General features: G+C 40.6%; 1 protein-coding gene across 4 annotated transcripts in view; it reads left to right on the forward strand.

Moving 5' to 3' along the window:
• LOC119013384 (vesicle-fusing ATPase) overlaps nt 1-14,067 on the forward strand; it is a 37,621-nt gene that overhangs the window by 10,281 nt on the left and 13,273 nt on the right. For 3 of the 4 annotated variants that reach the window (XM_037087851.1, XM_037087852.1, XM_037087854.1), the window contains exons 2-3: nt 11,269-11,354; nt 13,939-14,038. In XM_037087851.1, the coding sequence (XP_036943746.1) occupies nt 11,269-11,354; nt 13,939-14,038 (186 nt within the window). Of the gene's footprint in view, nt 1-3,619; nt 3,663-11,268; nt 11,355-13,938; nt 14,039-14,067 lie in introns of those variants that run through there. The other variant, XM_037087853.1, reaches the window with a different exon arrangement.

Below are 14,067 nucleotides of genomic sequence, written 5' to 3' on the forward strand. Positions count from 1 at the left end.
AAGCTTGAAAATACACACAGAGCTGATGCAATTAACTGCTCTGCTTGGCTCATGTTTCATGCACTTGGACACAAAAGTTGGACAGCAGTGGTTTCAAATTGAATTGCAGGGAAGAAAATGCGACGGATTTGTTTGACATTGATTTTTCTGGTATTCTTCGGTGAGGTCATAAAGCAAATCTGAGGCCAGAGGCATTAGCTGAAGTGACTGAGATTGAAAGAGTGCAGATTGTCATTAGGTTTTGTTTTATTTTTCTATTCTGTTTGATTTAACTTGAAAAAGTTGACTGTCTTTGTGTGCCTCAATCATATGTGAGGGTCGACGATTTTTCAATGAATTGATTTATATTGATCATACGAAGAGGTAAAGAGAAACTATACAATGCTACTAGAAGCGATGTAGCTGATTGTGGGATCACAACACCCTTGCACAGTTTGGAAAAGGAGCCTGTTTGTGTCCTGCTATTAGCAATCAATCTCTGCTCCTAACATGAGTTATTTTAGAGACCCCTGCAAAGCTCAGCTTTTACCTCGATCCCCGCATCTCTGTATGATGCAGCGGTTGAGTCATCATCTCTCTGTTCACAAAAAACGTGATTGTAGGATTTATTTATTCATTGCAAGACTGTTGTGCTGTTAACTAGTAACAAACAAAGCAGCATTTGTGTTCATGTGTAGGTGTGTCTGATCACCTGATTAATGTAAGTTCAATATTTACCTCTCTTTAAGCTCTATTTTTGGTCTCCACCAAGTCCTGAGGGAAATGACTCAGCTAAATCCTCCACAATGTTTACCATTTTGTAACTTACCTGCTGTTGACACCATTGACACTGAACCAAAGGATCGACTAAATCACATTCCAATTTGTACCCTTACTCTATGTTTTCGAGGTTCCCATTGTCCCTCAAAACAGAGTAACAAGAGGTAGTGGTTGAAATCCACACCTGTGAAAAGGCTCAACCCCTCAAGACCCTTAACATCATCAAAAGTTATCAACAGCATCATCGCAAAAGATGCAACCAGACCAGATGTGACCAATAACATTAATTACTGTATGATTCCATTCTGTTAATTCTGTCGTCCCGGTAAGCCATGCCAGTGTGTAGGCATGTGCAATACCAGAGCCTTGGAACAAGCTCATCCAAAATGAATGCAACCATCATTATTGCTCAAAATGTCCGCCATTTTCCATTTATCTTATAGAGACAGAAGCTCTTCTGTCTCTATCAGAAGCTAGAAATTCTTTTTTTTCTTCAAGTCATCGAATAAAAACTGTTTTTAAGGACTGTGAAGTGAACTGGGATTGGCCCCATTTGGTCTCCACCAACTCCTGAGAGAAATATCTGACTGTTTAGTAGCTAAATCCTCCTGCGACTGAACCAAATGATGGCAAGGCAGGTATGATATCTACCCTCTAAAAGTTATAGAACCACCAACATTTTTCTAAAGTGTTTTTTGAGATTCTGCTGACACAACATAGCGTATTTCAATCTATCTTTAGAACACTGGTAACGTGGACCATTTGATACAATCTGAGAATGTCCACAGGGTTTATTTGATAGTCCAGCTCAGCATGATACCATGCTACCCACCGTATTGTTATCATAAACCCTTGGGTACGAACCTGCAGCAGTGGCTTTCGTTACCATCGATTGACAGTGCAGGCGTCTGACTGGGTACACCCCCGAGGCACAGCAGTATGAATAATTTACAGGGAATCTTGGGTTAAAAGGAATATTTAGATGCAGCCAAAGGAGAGGCAGGGAGCGATCGTTTCAGTGTCCAGCCACTCCCTGCCTCTGCAGTTTTACACACACACACACACACACACACACACACACACACACACACACACACACACACACACACACACACACACAGCGCACTGCCAAAAGTGGAAACACTTCTTGAATAATATACGGAATCAGATTATACTGTATGCTTGTTACAGTCTTGTGGAGGTGAGACAATGATTAGGAATTGAGTAACGTGTCCATACTTAAAAATGGAAGAGAAAATTGATGGGTTAGGGTTTTAAAATGATGGTGTTTTTTTTTTATTTGCTGGAGATAATGATGATTGCTGAAATGAATACATAATTAGATGAAGGCGGCACTTAACAGGAGTAATTTAACAAAAAGCCCAGTGATAGATAATTGGTCTACAGACAGGAGATGGAGAGTTTGCTGGGCGACTGACTCCAGCAAACGCAAACTGAAAGAGATGATAGAGGTCGTCTTTTGGCAGAAGGAGGTCAAACAACAGAGTGCATGGAAAACACTTAACTACTTACTGTTACTATAGAGAGACTGCAACACGAGCAGCTTGAGAGGAAGTAAAAGAAAACACCTGAGCCGACACAAACTCAATTGAAAACCTTGGACAACAGATGTTCTATCAGCCACCCAGACAAACTAGACATGCTTGCTGTATTTCCTCCCTATTAATCAAACAGGGAGACTGGAAAGCCTTTTATTATCATTCACAGCAAAGGCAAGATCCCACTATAAATATTTTAACAAGGAAGGAAAGGACGGAAGGACCCTAATGTCACAAGATCCCTGAAATAGTTTTAGCCATTCACTCTAAATGTATTACAAAGTGTTACCAATCTGTGGGTCAGATCCTCCCAAGGGGGTCGATGGAGTTGCATGATGATTGCATGATCAAAGGTGGCTCAGCGCTTCTTCGCGGCAAAGGTAGATACAGTCCTGCTCAGAAACCTCGAGCAGGAAGTCAACATGGACAGTCATGCAAAACAGCTGATGTTAGCAGGGCCACTTGTTAAAATCTTGTTTGTGTATTTTTCTTCTGATATTGTTCCACTACCTGTGATGTCCTGTCTGTTTGAGCATGCCAGCTAATGCTAACTGATCCAGTCCTAACAGCGGCAGACCTAACACAAAGCAGCAGCAGGACTAGTACTGGTGTGACTCACTGCCCTTCTGCACCATTTAAATTCAGTTTGACAAGTGGTGGATTTTCAAATGTATATATCCACTGACCGATTTTTTGATTGAATGAAATGCTAAGTTGAATCATCAAAAAGGGCATATCAACACAATAAAGGGTCCAATTCCCAATGTGGTCACACTGATGACATTCCCCCCCCCCCCCTCACCCATTAACAAGTAACACTCACCCATCAGAGAAGAACATCAGCTTATTCCATTCTCTTGTATCCATGTCTCTTACCACAATAAGACAGATGGCATCTTGTCTCTTATGTGGGCAAGAGATACATTTGGCATGGCACAAAAGCATACGGCTCACATCATCATACCACTACCAGATTTGGGGCATAATATGTAACCAGAAATGAGAATGTGCAAATTTGGCTCACAAGAAAAAGAGGCATTCCAGAAAGAAATACCAACATGTTTTCTGCTTCGAAAATGGCTTTGAATCCAATAGAATTAAACCCCAAATCTGGCCTGCATGCACTTGACATCATTCCAGGTGATCACTCTCTGTGTGTGTGTGGCCTGCATGACTGAATCCATCCATGTGAATGCACCTTTGAATGCATCTGTCTTCAGCTACCGCAGCTTCGCACCTCAGCAGCCTGCTGCTCTCAGTCCCCCCCCCATCTCAAATACTGTCTTCTGTCCTTCCTCTCTGCTTGCCTATGCTGGCGCCCACAAGGTCGTAATATTTTTCAAGGTACGTATGTTTGGATGCACACCTGTTAAACTTTCAAAACAAGCTCCTGCGTCCTCATCAGGGGGGAACATATTTGCTTGTGGCTTTCTGACTGGAGATGGTTGTATAGGAAACGTATTGTGCGTCACCGCTTCCAGCCCCTTTGCTACAGGTAGGATTGCTGACTATTTCCTCAGGAGACAGTCACCCATGCACATAGTAGCAACGCTAGAATGTCTGGCACCATTGCAACCAGTGACTGAGCTGCAATGTCAAGCCAATGTCACATGCTGGCTGAATGGAAACTCATAAGCATCCATTAATCAGCTCCCCTGGTGCACTGCAGCCCCAAATTGCGTAGTCTCTGAAGCCCAGAACAAAATGGATTTGTTCCATACGGAGCTTGCCATTTTGATTCAAGTTAAATCTAGTGAGGTAGCCAAATAGCCAAATTTTGCTTACGTCTAGGATCCTTAATGTGTAGTGGAGGTCGATATTCAAGAGATTTGAATGGTGCTCAAAAAATGCCATTTTAGGTAGCAAATATAGTCAGTGACAATACATTATTTTGATTAATTTTGTGGGGATTAAAACCTTAGTGACTTCTAAAAGCAGAAAACAGAGCCTGTGGTCAGGGTGGTGTCACAACAGTTACAATGGATTTCAGTGATAACGAGTTTCCATGGTAAAAATACATCAATTCCTGAATTGATTAGAAATCAAGGAATTATAACTCCAGAACTTTAATCATAGTTGGCTGTATATTCATCCAAACTTAAGGACGACTACCCAGATGGTTCTGTGCAGCAAACCATCTGGTGTGTCAGGTTATGGCTACATTGCAATGAACTGCTAACAGTTAGACAGACAGGACTGGTTGGGGTGGGGGATAGGCTTAGCTGTCTCCATTTTGACCACTCGTCACCATTGGAATCCACTGCAACTTATATGAACCCAATTTCGGGTCCAGTATATTCATGCCAGTATTTCACGTAGACAATGGTCACACGTTGGCCACTGTCATCTGACATCATGCTCAGGGTGGAAAGCTCAAATGCTGTTATGCTGTCTCCCAGGTTACGAGTATACACTTGGTAAGTCTGACATTTTGTAACCATTTCACTGTTTCTTGATTAGTCAGCAAACGTACAGACAATTAATAGTGAAAAGAGAGAGGGACAACGGGCAGTATTTCAAAATAAAACGCCATGTTTGATAACCCATTAGCTTCCATTCAGTCATTTGCTAGCTAAAGTTAGTGCTAGTTACACATTGTCATAGGAAAGATGTAAATGAATGTAAAATATCACACACATTGTCTACTCATTTATTTAAGCCTGGAAAAAAGAAGTGGATATTAACATATTATATTAGCTAAGAAATTGTTGCATGCTAACATTAGCTAATGGATTATCAAATATGTTATTTTACCTTGAAAGATGGCCCATTGTCCCTCCGCCTCTAATTCATCTTATGTAATTTTCAATTGCTAATTCATTGGGAAGCTGTGAAAAGATAACAATTAGTCAGATTCCCACATTTATACTTTCCACCTTAAGCATCACAGGAAAAGGCCGCCATGTTGATATGGTCTAATTTCTTTTCATAAAGTACCTACATCTCAGGACAAAAACAGCCCAGGAGGTATGTGAGACAATGTCTTGAGCATGGAGGGTCATTCTTGGGAAGAGTGTGGCAAAATAATATCAAAAATCAAACGTCTACCCACTAGCCATTTGTCATAGCTTTCGACTGCCTCTCACAGTCCTCATCATTGATCAGAGTTGGCTCAATTGTCGCCACATGACCTACTTGTGGAACTTTGATCTCAAAACCAATAGCCTCTGCCAAGGGATGGGATCGTTCTCACTGAATCTACAATCATATGACACCAAATTCCTGACGAAGACCTTCAGGTGAAAGGTGAAAGCTTGTTGAATGTTAATGGGCATGTTAATTAGTCAAGGGTGCAGTGTCTGCATCAGATCATTTGAGACGACACAACACTCAGCTATTGTCTACCACATCCAAGACTTACTCTCAGAGGGTTTTTGAAAGCTGATCTAAATATAGACATGGTTGCACTATGAGTGTAGTGGGTTGGAAAGGACTATGATCATATTTCTTTGTGAGAGAGACATTTAAAAGGGCTAATTGTTACTTTTTTTTTTTTTTAATTTCTCAGCAAACACAGTGTGTGATACCAACTAGATCAATTCAACTACCATTGCTTTAGGTTGTAAGTAAACCATGTTATGACACTTGATAGTTAATGTTTTCTAGGTTACCCAGATGCTTTCTAGGGTAGCCTAGATGGGATTCAGCTTGCAGATAACCATGGCAATCCCGTATATGAATTTCATGATGCTTTCACTCTCTTTTGCCCTCTCTGTCATCCATATCAGTCTTTCTGCTACTTTACTGTTCCTACAGTTAAACACACTGTATAAGGTGTTGACTAATTGGCTGGTAATGCAATCATATCTGACATTTTAAAGCTGCAACAGTATGTTTTATATTAGCAATAGGTCCATCTACTGTGTGTAATGGAGGGTCAAATCCACAGCGAAATGTCACTTGGCTTTTGTGGGCAGGGTCGTTACTGACTCTCACAGCTCTGCTCAACACCTTGTATGCTGCCTGGAAAAAAGTTAGCAACTAGCTGGTGAACGGTGTGAGGAATTTAGCCACTCAGGGGCCAGATATTTGTTTTAGTAGTTGTTAGAGAACAAAAGCAGAGATCGAAAGAGAATGAACATCCCGGGTCTCACAATTCTGAATGAATGTCAAATCTGCTAAATATGTGTGTTCTTCTTTAGTTGTTTCGTTGCACATTAATTAATATTGTCATAACACCAATTTAGATATGCCTGGGTTAGCTTAACAGCTAATTTAGCTGTGAAGCTTACTGAGGTATCGCTTACCTTTAATGATAATGTTGATTAGATTATAAAGTATGAGTAGTAATTATTATATTTGTGGCCTAAAATGTGCTTTTCTCTGGGCGTCAAATGAAATGAAAAGACTGTAGGTTTTTTTTTGCTCTTGTTTGCTCTTGTTTGGCAGTTGTTATTTCATCCCAGCTTTATCAAATGTTTTGTGATATTAAAACTCTGACTCATTCCATTTGGTAATTAAAAACCCAAACAGAATTAAATATTGATTCATTTGCTATGATAAAACCCTCTTTGGGAAAAACAAATATGACTTATAGTAATGATAAGGGAAAGAATCTGTTTTATTTTGAGTGAAATGCCCCTTTAAGGTCTTGTCGACACGTTGGTCTTGCTCTGTCTCACCTCTGTCAGGTCAGACAGCAGGGCAGCCTGTGATGTGGGCGTGATGCCAGCACTGCAGTGCTTTCTACCAGTTTGTCTCTCTGTATCTGCTGTCTTCTCATTTGAGTTTATAAAAAAACACAACTAGGATACAAAATATTCTATAACGTTTCTATTTTTAGCTCTGTCAACTCAGTACCTGGGATAGATACAGTGATCGATTAAATTTGTGTCTGCTTTCACAGATAAGGAAAATGTTACTGTCGTCAACAAGCATTTTACTTAAGTAATGATGTAGACCACTTTGTCATATACCTGTTTCTACTAGATTTGTAAAATATTTGGCTCAGGCAGAGAATTGACTGGTTGCTAGATTTTGCCTGTTATCTGAATCTGAATCTGAACTCTGCTCATGAAACAGTTTTCATTTTCTATCCGTAGCTACTCTCCTAATGAGAAGGCCCTGCAATCAACCTGCTGAACATGACATTCTAGCATTCATGTGCTACGTTGGCAAGAAATCTGAGGAAAGCAATGCCGATGTTAAATTGCTGCAGAGGGTGCAGCTTTAGAAGAGGCAGAACGATCTGACAGTGTCGGATATATGTTGATATGCCAGCTGGTTATAGATCGACACCTGCTGTACAGAAACACGGTGATTAAAGGACAGCTGATACAGCTAGGTAACATGACTCCTACCTGACTCTGAGTTGTCTGCATATATCTGCAAATGCAAACAAATGGTAGGAATACATAGAACATACTGTAAATTTAGCTTGTACCATGTATCAAATGACAACTGATAATGATGAACCAACAGTGAATTGTCAGCTGCTCTCAATGATTAACTTCAGCTTATAGTTTAGCTGTTTGATCAGCGATTTTTTACGTTTTACGCCAGTCTCACCACTCTTATAGTATCATTCTGGGCTGGACAGGTAACTGTTGTCACCCAAAAAAAAAAGGCCAAAATGTCCAGACTGACACAGTTAGCAACAAGCTAGTGAACATAGTGGAGCTTTCAGCAGCTAAAGAGCCAAATATTTCCTGCAGGGGCTGGTAGAGACCAAAAACAGAGCAACAAGTGAGTAACTAACTCCTGGACTACCGGTACTAAATATATCGATTAATCAATCAATAATTTGTGACCCATGTTGTTTTTATACTGGCTGGCTCTTTCACTACATTTGCAATGAACACAATTAATTAAAGAAATAATAATTACCTACATATCTACCCAGAGCACCCATAACAGCATGCAGATTACTGGACACGCATAATTGAGTTAGTCAGTTACATTTACAGTCAATATGTTACACAACCAACTAATCCTGATAGCTAATAACTAAATAACTAATTTAAAAGAGAAATGATTTGCCCTCAACCAGAGGAAACACAGATGGGTGTGTCAGAGTTTAAATGCATTTGTTTAATTTCTGAAGGATGCAAGTTTGAGCTAAAAGTGGGTGATTAGTTGCTCTTGAAGGCCTCATTGAGACCACGTTAGGCACTGATTCAGAAAATTCTTGGACAGCAGAGAGAGGAGCGGTCTCGCAGGAACAAGCAACTTGAAAGCCATTTTTGAGGGGCGGTGTCATTCAGACCCAGGATGAATAAGTCGGCAGTAAAGCCTGATTTATCGCCAGAGCCTCTGCTGGATTGCTTAATGCAGTTCCCATGGTTACCACTTCATGTGCTGAGGCTGCAGCGATGTGCATTGGAATTTCTCGATCTGCTGAACCACAGGGCAGGTTCGTGTACCATTCTTCTCCTGTGCTGCAGAGGTGCTTGTACTACAGAGGCTTTTCAATCTGTGATGAAGATTAGGACAAGGCACCGTGTCCTTGGTGGAGAACTGAGGCCCGATTGAAAGAGATTCACTTACAGGCTGCAGTGATGTGAATTGTGTCACGGGGAATCAGGGTGAAACAAACACAGTGAACAGATGATTAAGACGCCTGGACTTTAATCTGGCTTCACCTAATGTCCAACCCACTTTTACCCAGATAAAACTGAGGAGATTGGCCTTTTTCTGAGACATCAAAGCTCATTACGTGCCTGTCAGTGACAATCTGGTGATGACGGTGCTCTTAAAATCAGCCATATCTGTACCATATCTCACCTCCTTTGGCAAATGCTGAAAGGGTATTGATTCCTCACATCTTTTGAGATAAAATCATCTCATGCAGTGATATGTTTTCTCTTCAGGCATTGCTCATTTCTATTTTTTTCCAGAATGTTGTTCTACTTTCCTTCTGTGCTAATGTAAAGAAATGATTTGGGGTAGGCGAGAGTTGTCTTCCTCTTCCTTGTTAATAGCAAATATTTTAAAAATTCCACTGTGATCTTGTGTGAATAAAAAAAATGTCGACCTTGTAATAATAGCTTCAAAGTGAGAACTTCATCACTTTCTCTGAAGTGCTATGATTCATTCCTCTAGATCTAGAACTAGATCTTAGGTAACCTACATTTCTTTAAAATGACTCCAATGTAAAAAAAAAAATGATGACAATAATTCTTAAGTGCAGCTGACAAATACATGTAGCAGAGCAGAAAAACTATTATATTTCAATCTGAAATGTGTTGGAGTGGAAATCAGTACAAATAGAAGAGAAATCCTGAAGTAAAATCTAATACCTCAGAAATATATAATATAATAATAATAATAATATATAAGTCCACTACAGTACTAAAGTAATGCATTTACTCCAGAAATCATGTAAAAAAGATACTGTAAATCTTGCAGGGATTTTGTGGAATCGTCTTTTTTTTCTCATTAAAGATATATGTAACCATTTCTGCCTTAAATCGTCATAAAACTACTCGCCTTTGTTATAAATGTGTTGAGTTGTGGCCTTACATGATCCTAAAGGTTTCCACTGATGATCAACTCCACGGGCTTGCAGTCTGTCATTTTTAATCAAGGTAACGGTGCAAATAATTGGATCTTCTGTCGCTATAATTTCCGTACAGAGTCAGAGAGAAATCAGAGAACATAACTGAATGTAACATGAATAACGTTACGTCGTCTGTAAACATGTCTGCCTGAGTCACGTCTGGAAGATTCACATTAGCAACAGTGGTTGTTTAAAGGTGGCAAATGCCTTTTCATTGTTGTCCAGTGTTTTATATTCTTGTGCATGTAAAAGGTCTTTAAAGCTTAAAAGGTCAAAGTCCCGTGCCGATTCATTTAGCACACCTCCTGTTGGCAGTACTGGGGCAGGCATGTTTGAGCTGACCAATCAGAGCAGACTGAGTAATCAGGCTTTTCAGACAGAGAAGGAATACATTGCTGCTGCATATTAAAGCGTGTGATCCACTTCTAGTAGTGTAGAAAATGAGCAATTGACCCAAACTCCAATGAGCGCATGCTACTTCCATCTTTCTTTTCTTTTCTTTTATAGTACATATAGACCTTAATTCAGCATATCAATATAAGTTCCTCTGCATCTATATATCAGCAGATTCCTTGTGTGCATTTTGAAGAGTTAAAAGTCAGAGACCCCTCTGTTTTAAAGGTTGAAGAAAATATTCAGGATGGAAACTGTGTGTCCGTATTGAATAATAAAGTGGTTGTTTGTTTTCATAAGCTACAACAGAGGCTCGTATTGGATTCAGTTCCTGCTGTGGTGCGCTCATGACAGTCGAACGTCACCAGGAGCAGTCTCTGTACTCACTTTGACACAAAATGGCTCCGGCAGCAGCCACAGCTGGAAGTGTGCGTGTCAGACTGAGAAGAGGGAAGGGAAGGCAAATCTGTTTCTCTGCAGGGCTGGACAACTGTTGATTCAACTTGACAGTTTTAAGTTTATTCAGCTTGCTCGATAAATTCTCGGCTGAATTTGATATCATAGGCGACAGGTGTTCCTGTACACGATTTGATTTATGTAGCGTAAAAGAATGAGGGAATGGCATGTTAAGGTATGGTGAGGCAACAAGACACAAAGCAGGGTGGGTTGGAGCTCATTTCCCATTATTACTCATGGGAACATTTTTGTGGGTTTTTGTTGTTGTTGTTGTTGTTTTTGCTATTTTTAGCGATCATTCTGGGTGTTTTGATATAATTCTTGCATATGTGTTAACAATGCGGCATGACTAGCTCCACCATGGAAGTCTAAATGGAAGAAAGATAATCACAAGTATGGAGAATGTTAATCAGTGTGCTATTTGCTTGTTGTACATCAGGCACACAGAAAGACCCATCAGCCCCCTGCCCCGACAAACCTGATTCAAATGAACGGGTGGTTTTTTTCATTACAAATGTGTTCTCTCCTGGAATAAAAATGTGCTCAATATCTTTTAGCTAATGTTTTTCTGTCTCCCCTCCTCTTCTGTCTTTCCCTTCACAGACCATGCAAGCGGCGCGATGCCCGACAGATGAGCTGTCGCTGACTAACTGTGCCGTGGTGAGCGAGAAGGATCTGCAGTCAGGACAGTGAGTAATCATTATCTCCCATTTTATCACTGCGTTCATCTTTGAACGTGGTCCTCTCGTCCTTCCAAGCGTCCATCCATCCACCAGCCTAAACACCTGTCATCCATCCAAAAGGTCACAGTCAACAATCTGATGTGAGGCTGCACAACTTGCATTGTGCGTTCATCATTCAGTCCGATCAGAGGAGCTGACAATCACTCAAGACGGTTTCCCTCCATGCTGCTTAAAATGCCACAGCCACACACACTACAGGACTCTGCCGCTGGCTGCTATCAGCTTACTAGCGATCCTTGTGTCAATATCTATACGTTTTTCAGCATCCTCTTGGTTTAACCAGTTCATTATATTATGTACGCGAGGGGCCTGCCAGCCAGCCATTTTTGGCTGAGCCAGTGATTATAACTAGCACAGACGCAGAGCTGCGAAGAGTGAGATAACTATGGTAACAGCATGAGAAGACTGATGCCCCGTTGTAGTCGGAGTAGTCTGAAAGTATGAAGTTTAATTCATCATTTGGGCTACATTTGGGGTAGGGGGGGGCAACATAAAGACGTTTGTTTTCGATCCCAACAGCATGAGAGCTAACAGCAACAGATGTCCAGCAACATCCATTTGATCAGTGACTGGTTATTGGTATAAGTCGATACTGCCTACAGTGAATGGTGATCGATCCCACAACTAGAGTGCCCTTCATTTTTGAAGTAATTCCCTCTTCTGTATTTCAGTGTCCTTTGGGCAGACAATGCAGATATTATTATGATTATTTCTTTGAATACTGAGATAATAGTGAGATAATTAAATTATTAAAGATGTGATGTAAAAATACACTTCTTTTCAGCCTAACTCACCAGCAAAATAACAAAGTATTTTTGATTTGCCTTTAAACAACCCATATGAGCATTTTCTGATCTGATCCCCGACCAGAAAACCAGGAAGGATCGGATAAAATGCGTATGATAAAATGTGGCACAGTTAATGCTGAAAAACTTGCATGCATCATGTATGTCATGTATGCTTGAATCCAGCACAGGAATGGCCGACTCCCCCTAGCAACGATACGAAAAAAGGGGGCAATCACAAAGTGTCATTACATTAAATGTCTACGGCAGAAAAATTAAATTAATAGAATCCAAAATGGGGTTTGGTTTAATACAAAAAACATCATAAGAATAACAACTGTTATACTGTGAAACAAGGCTTTTTGGCACCATTAAGGTCAACCAGAAACTTTAAAAAGCACAACAAAAATAACTATGGCTACTCATGTTATCTCAGTCTACTCTCTAATTGAAATAAAATGTGAAAATAAAAGTGTGCAGTTACACACACCCTCTTGTGTGTGTGTGTGTGTGTGTGTGTGTGTGTGTGTGTGTGTGTGTGTGTGTGTGTGTGTGCATTACAGTGTCCCTCTCGGACCTTTTTGTGTCACAGTGAAATAAAAGCCTCTCCATTTGGCTTTTCGCTCTGCGGCGTGATAAGCATTCAGACACTTCAGATGTCGTCGTGTTCCCACTGCTTTTATCTCTTTGTGTGTCGAAGCGCTGTAACAACACTCATATGGAAAACGAGAACAGGATTGAGCTGCTGACCGACAATGGGAATCAGTTGTGTGCTGCATGCAGTTAGATCCAGTTAGGTTGCAGTATGCATTTTGATGCACACATCAATTAGAAAAAAAAATTAATCTCAGTTTCATTTTGAGACTAGTGAATTTGTCCTATATTTTTTGCTGCCATGGCAACTGCAGCCTCGTCTTTATCATTCACTGCTACCAAGCAAGTAATGTTGGTGCTGTCAGTAGTATACTGAGCATACTGCATGGATCACATCATAGTCTGCTTGCATAGTATTGAATAACACACAATGCAATGAAGTGCATTCATAAAGATTAGAGGGTGTTTACTGAAGGCAGCTTTGTCCATTATGGCAGGCGAAGGTACCAGTATCCTAGTAACGATCGTGAGCACAACTGTTCAATAATGCCTCCGTGAAATTGGCCAATTAAAAAAGTGTTGCGTGGTCTCTAGACACACTCATCTGTGATGCATGTGGGTGCGCTCTTCCTCCCTTCCTAGAATCAACGATAACAAAAAACCCTTTGTGCTCTGTTTTGGATAATTGCCTTGGTGTTTTTTAGCATGCAGCTACCTGCTCAGCACCAAACAGCTTGAGGATAGTGAAGCATTTAGCAGCTAAAGGGGCACATATTTTCACCCAAGAGGTGGTGGAGACCAAAAAAGGAGCAAAAAGAGGGCTAGCTCTTGACTACATGCTAATTTTACTCTACATCGCTGGACTGGTAATTACTATTGTTTGCCACATTTTACAGCTATTTGTGCAACTTTAATGCCTCCATAGCAACTCTAGAGAGGCATACCATTAACATTTCCAAGTAGTTACAGAGGAAGAAGGTACGGCAGAATACAAAAAGACTGAAATGTAAAAATTGGGATTAAAGCAAAAAACAAAGCAGAAAAGAAAATAAGAGACAGTGGGTGGTCAAATAGCGTTAAACTGCATTAAGTCATTACATCAATGATACATGGCGACACAAGAACTAACCAGCTGTCTCCTGTCTCTGCAGACATGTGACTGTGAAGACCACGCCCAATCACAAGTTTGTGTTCACAGTCAAGACCCACCACACTGTGGCAGCTGGAAGCATCGCCTTCAGCCTGCCGCAGGTACACACACTCATGTGCAGCCATGCACA

Source organism: Acanthopagrus latus, chromosome 23 (assembly GCF_904848185.1).
Source record: "Acanthopagrus latus isolate v.2019 chromosome 23, fAcaLat1.1, whole genome shotgun sequence".
Taxonomy (NCBI): Eukaryota; Metazoa; Chordata; class Actinopteri; order Spariformes; family Sparidae; genus Acanthopagrus; species Acanthopagrus latus.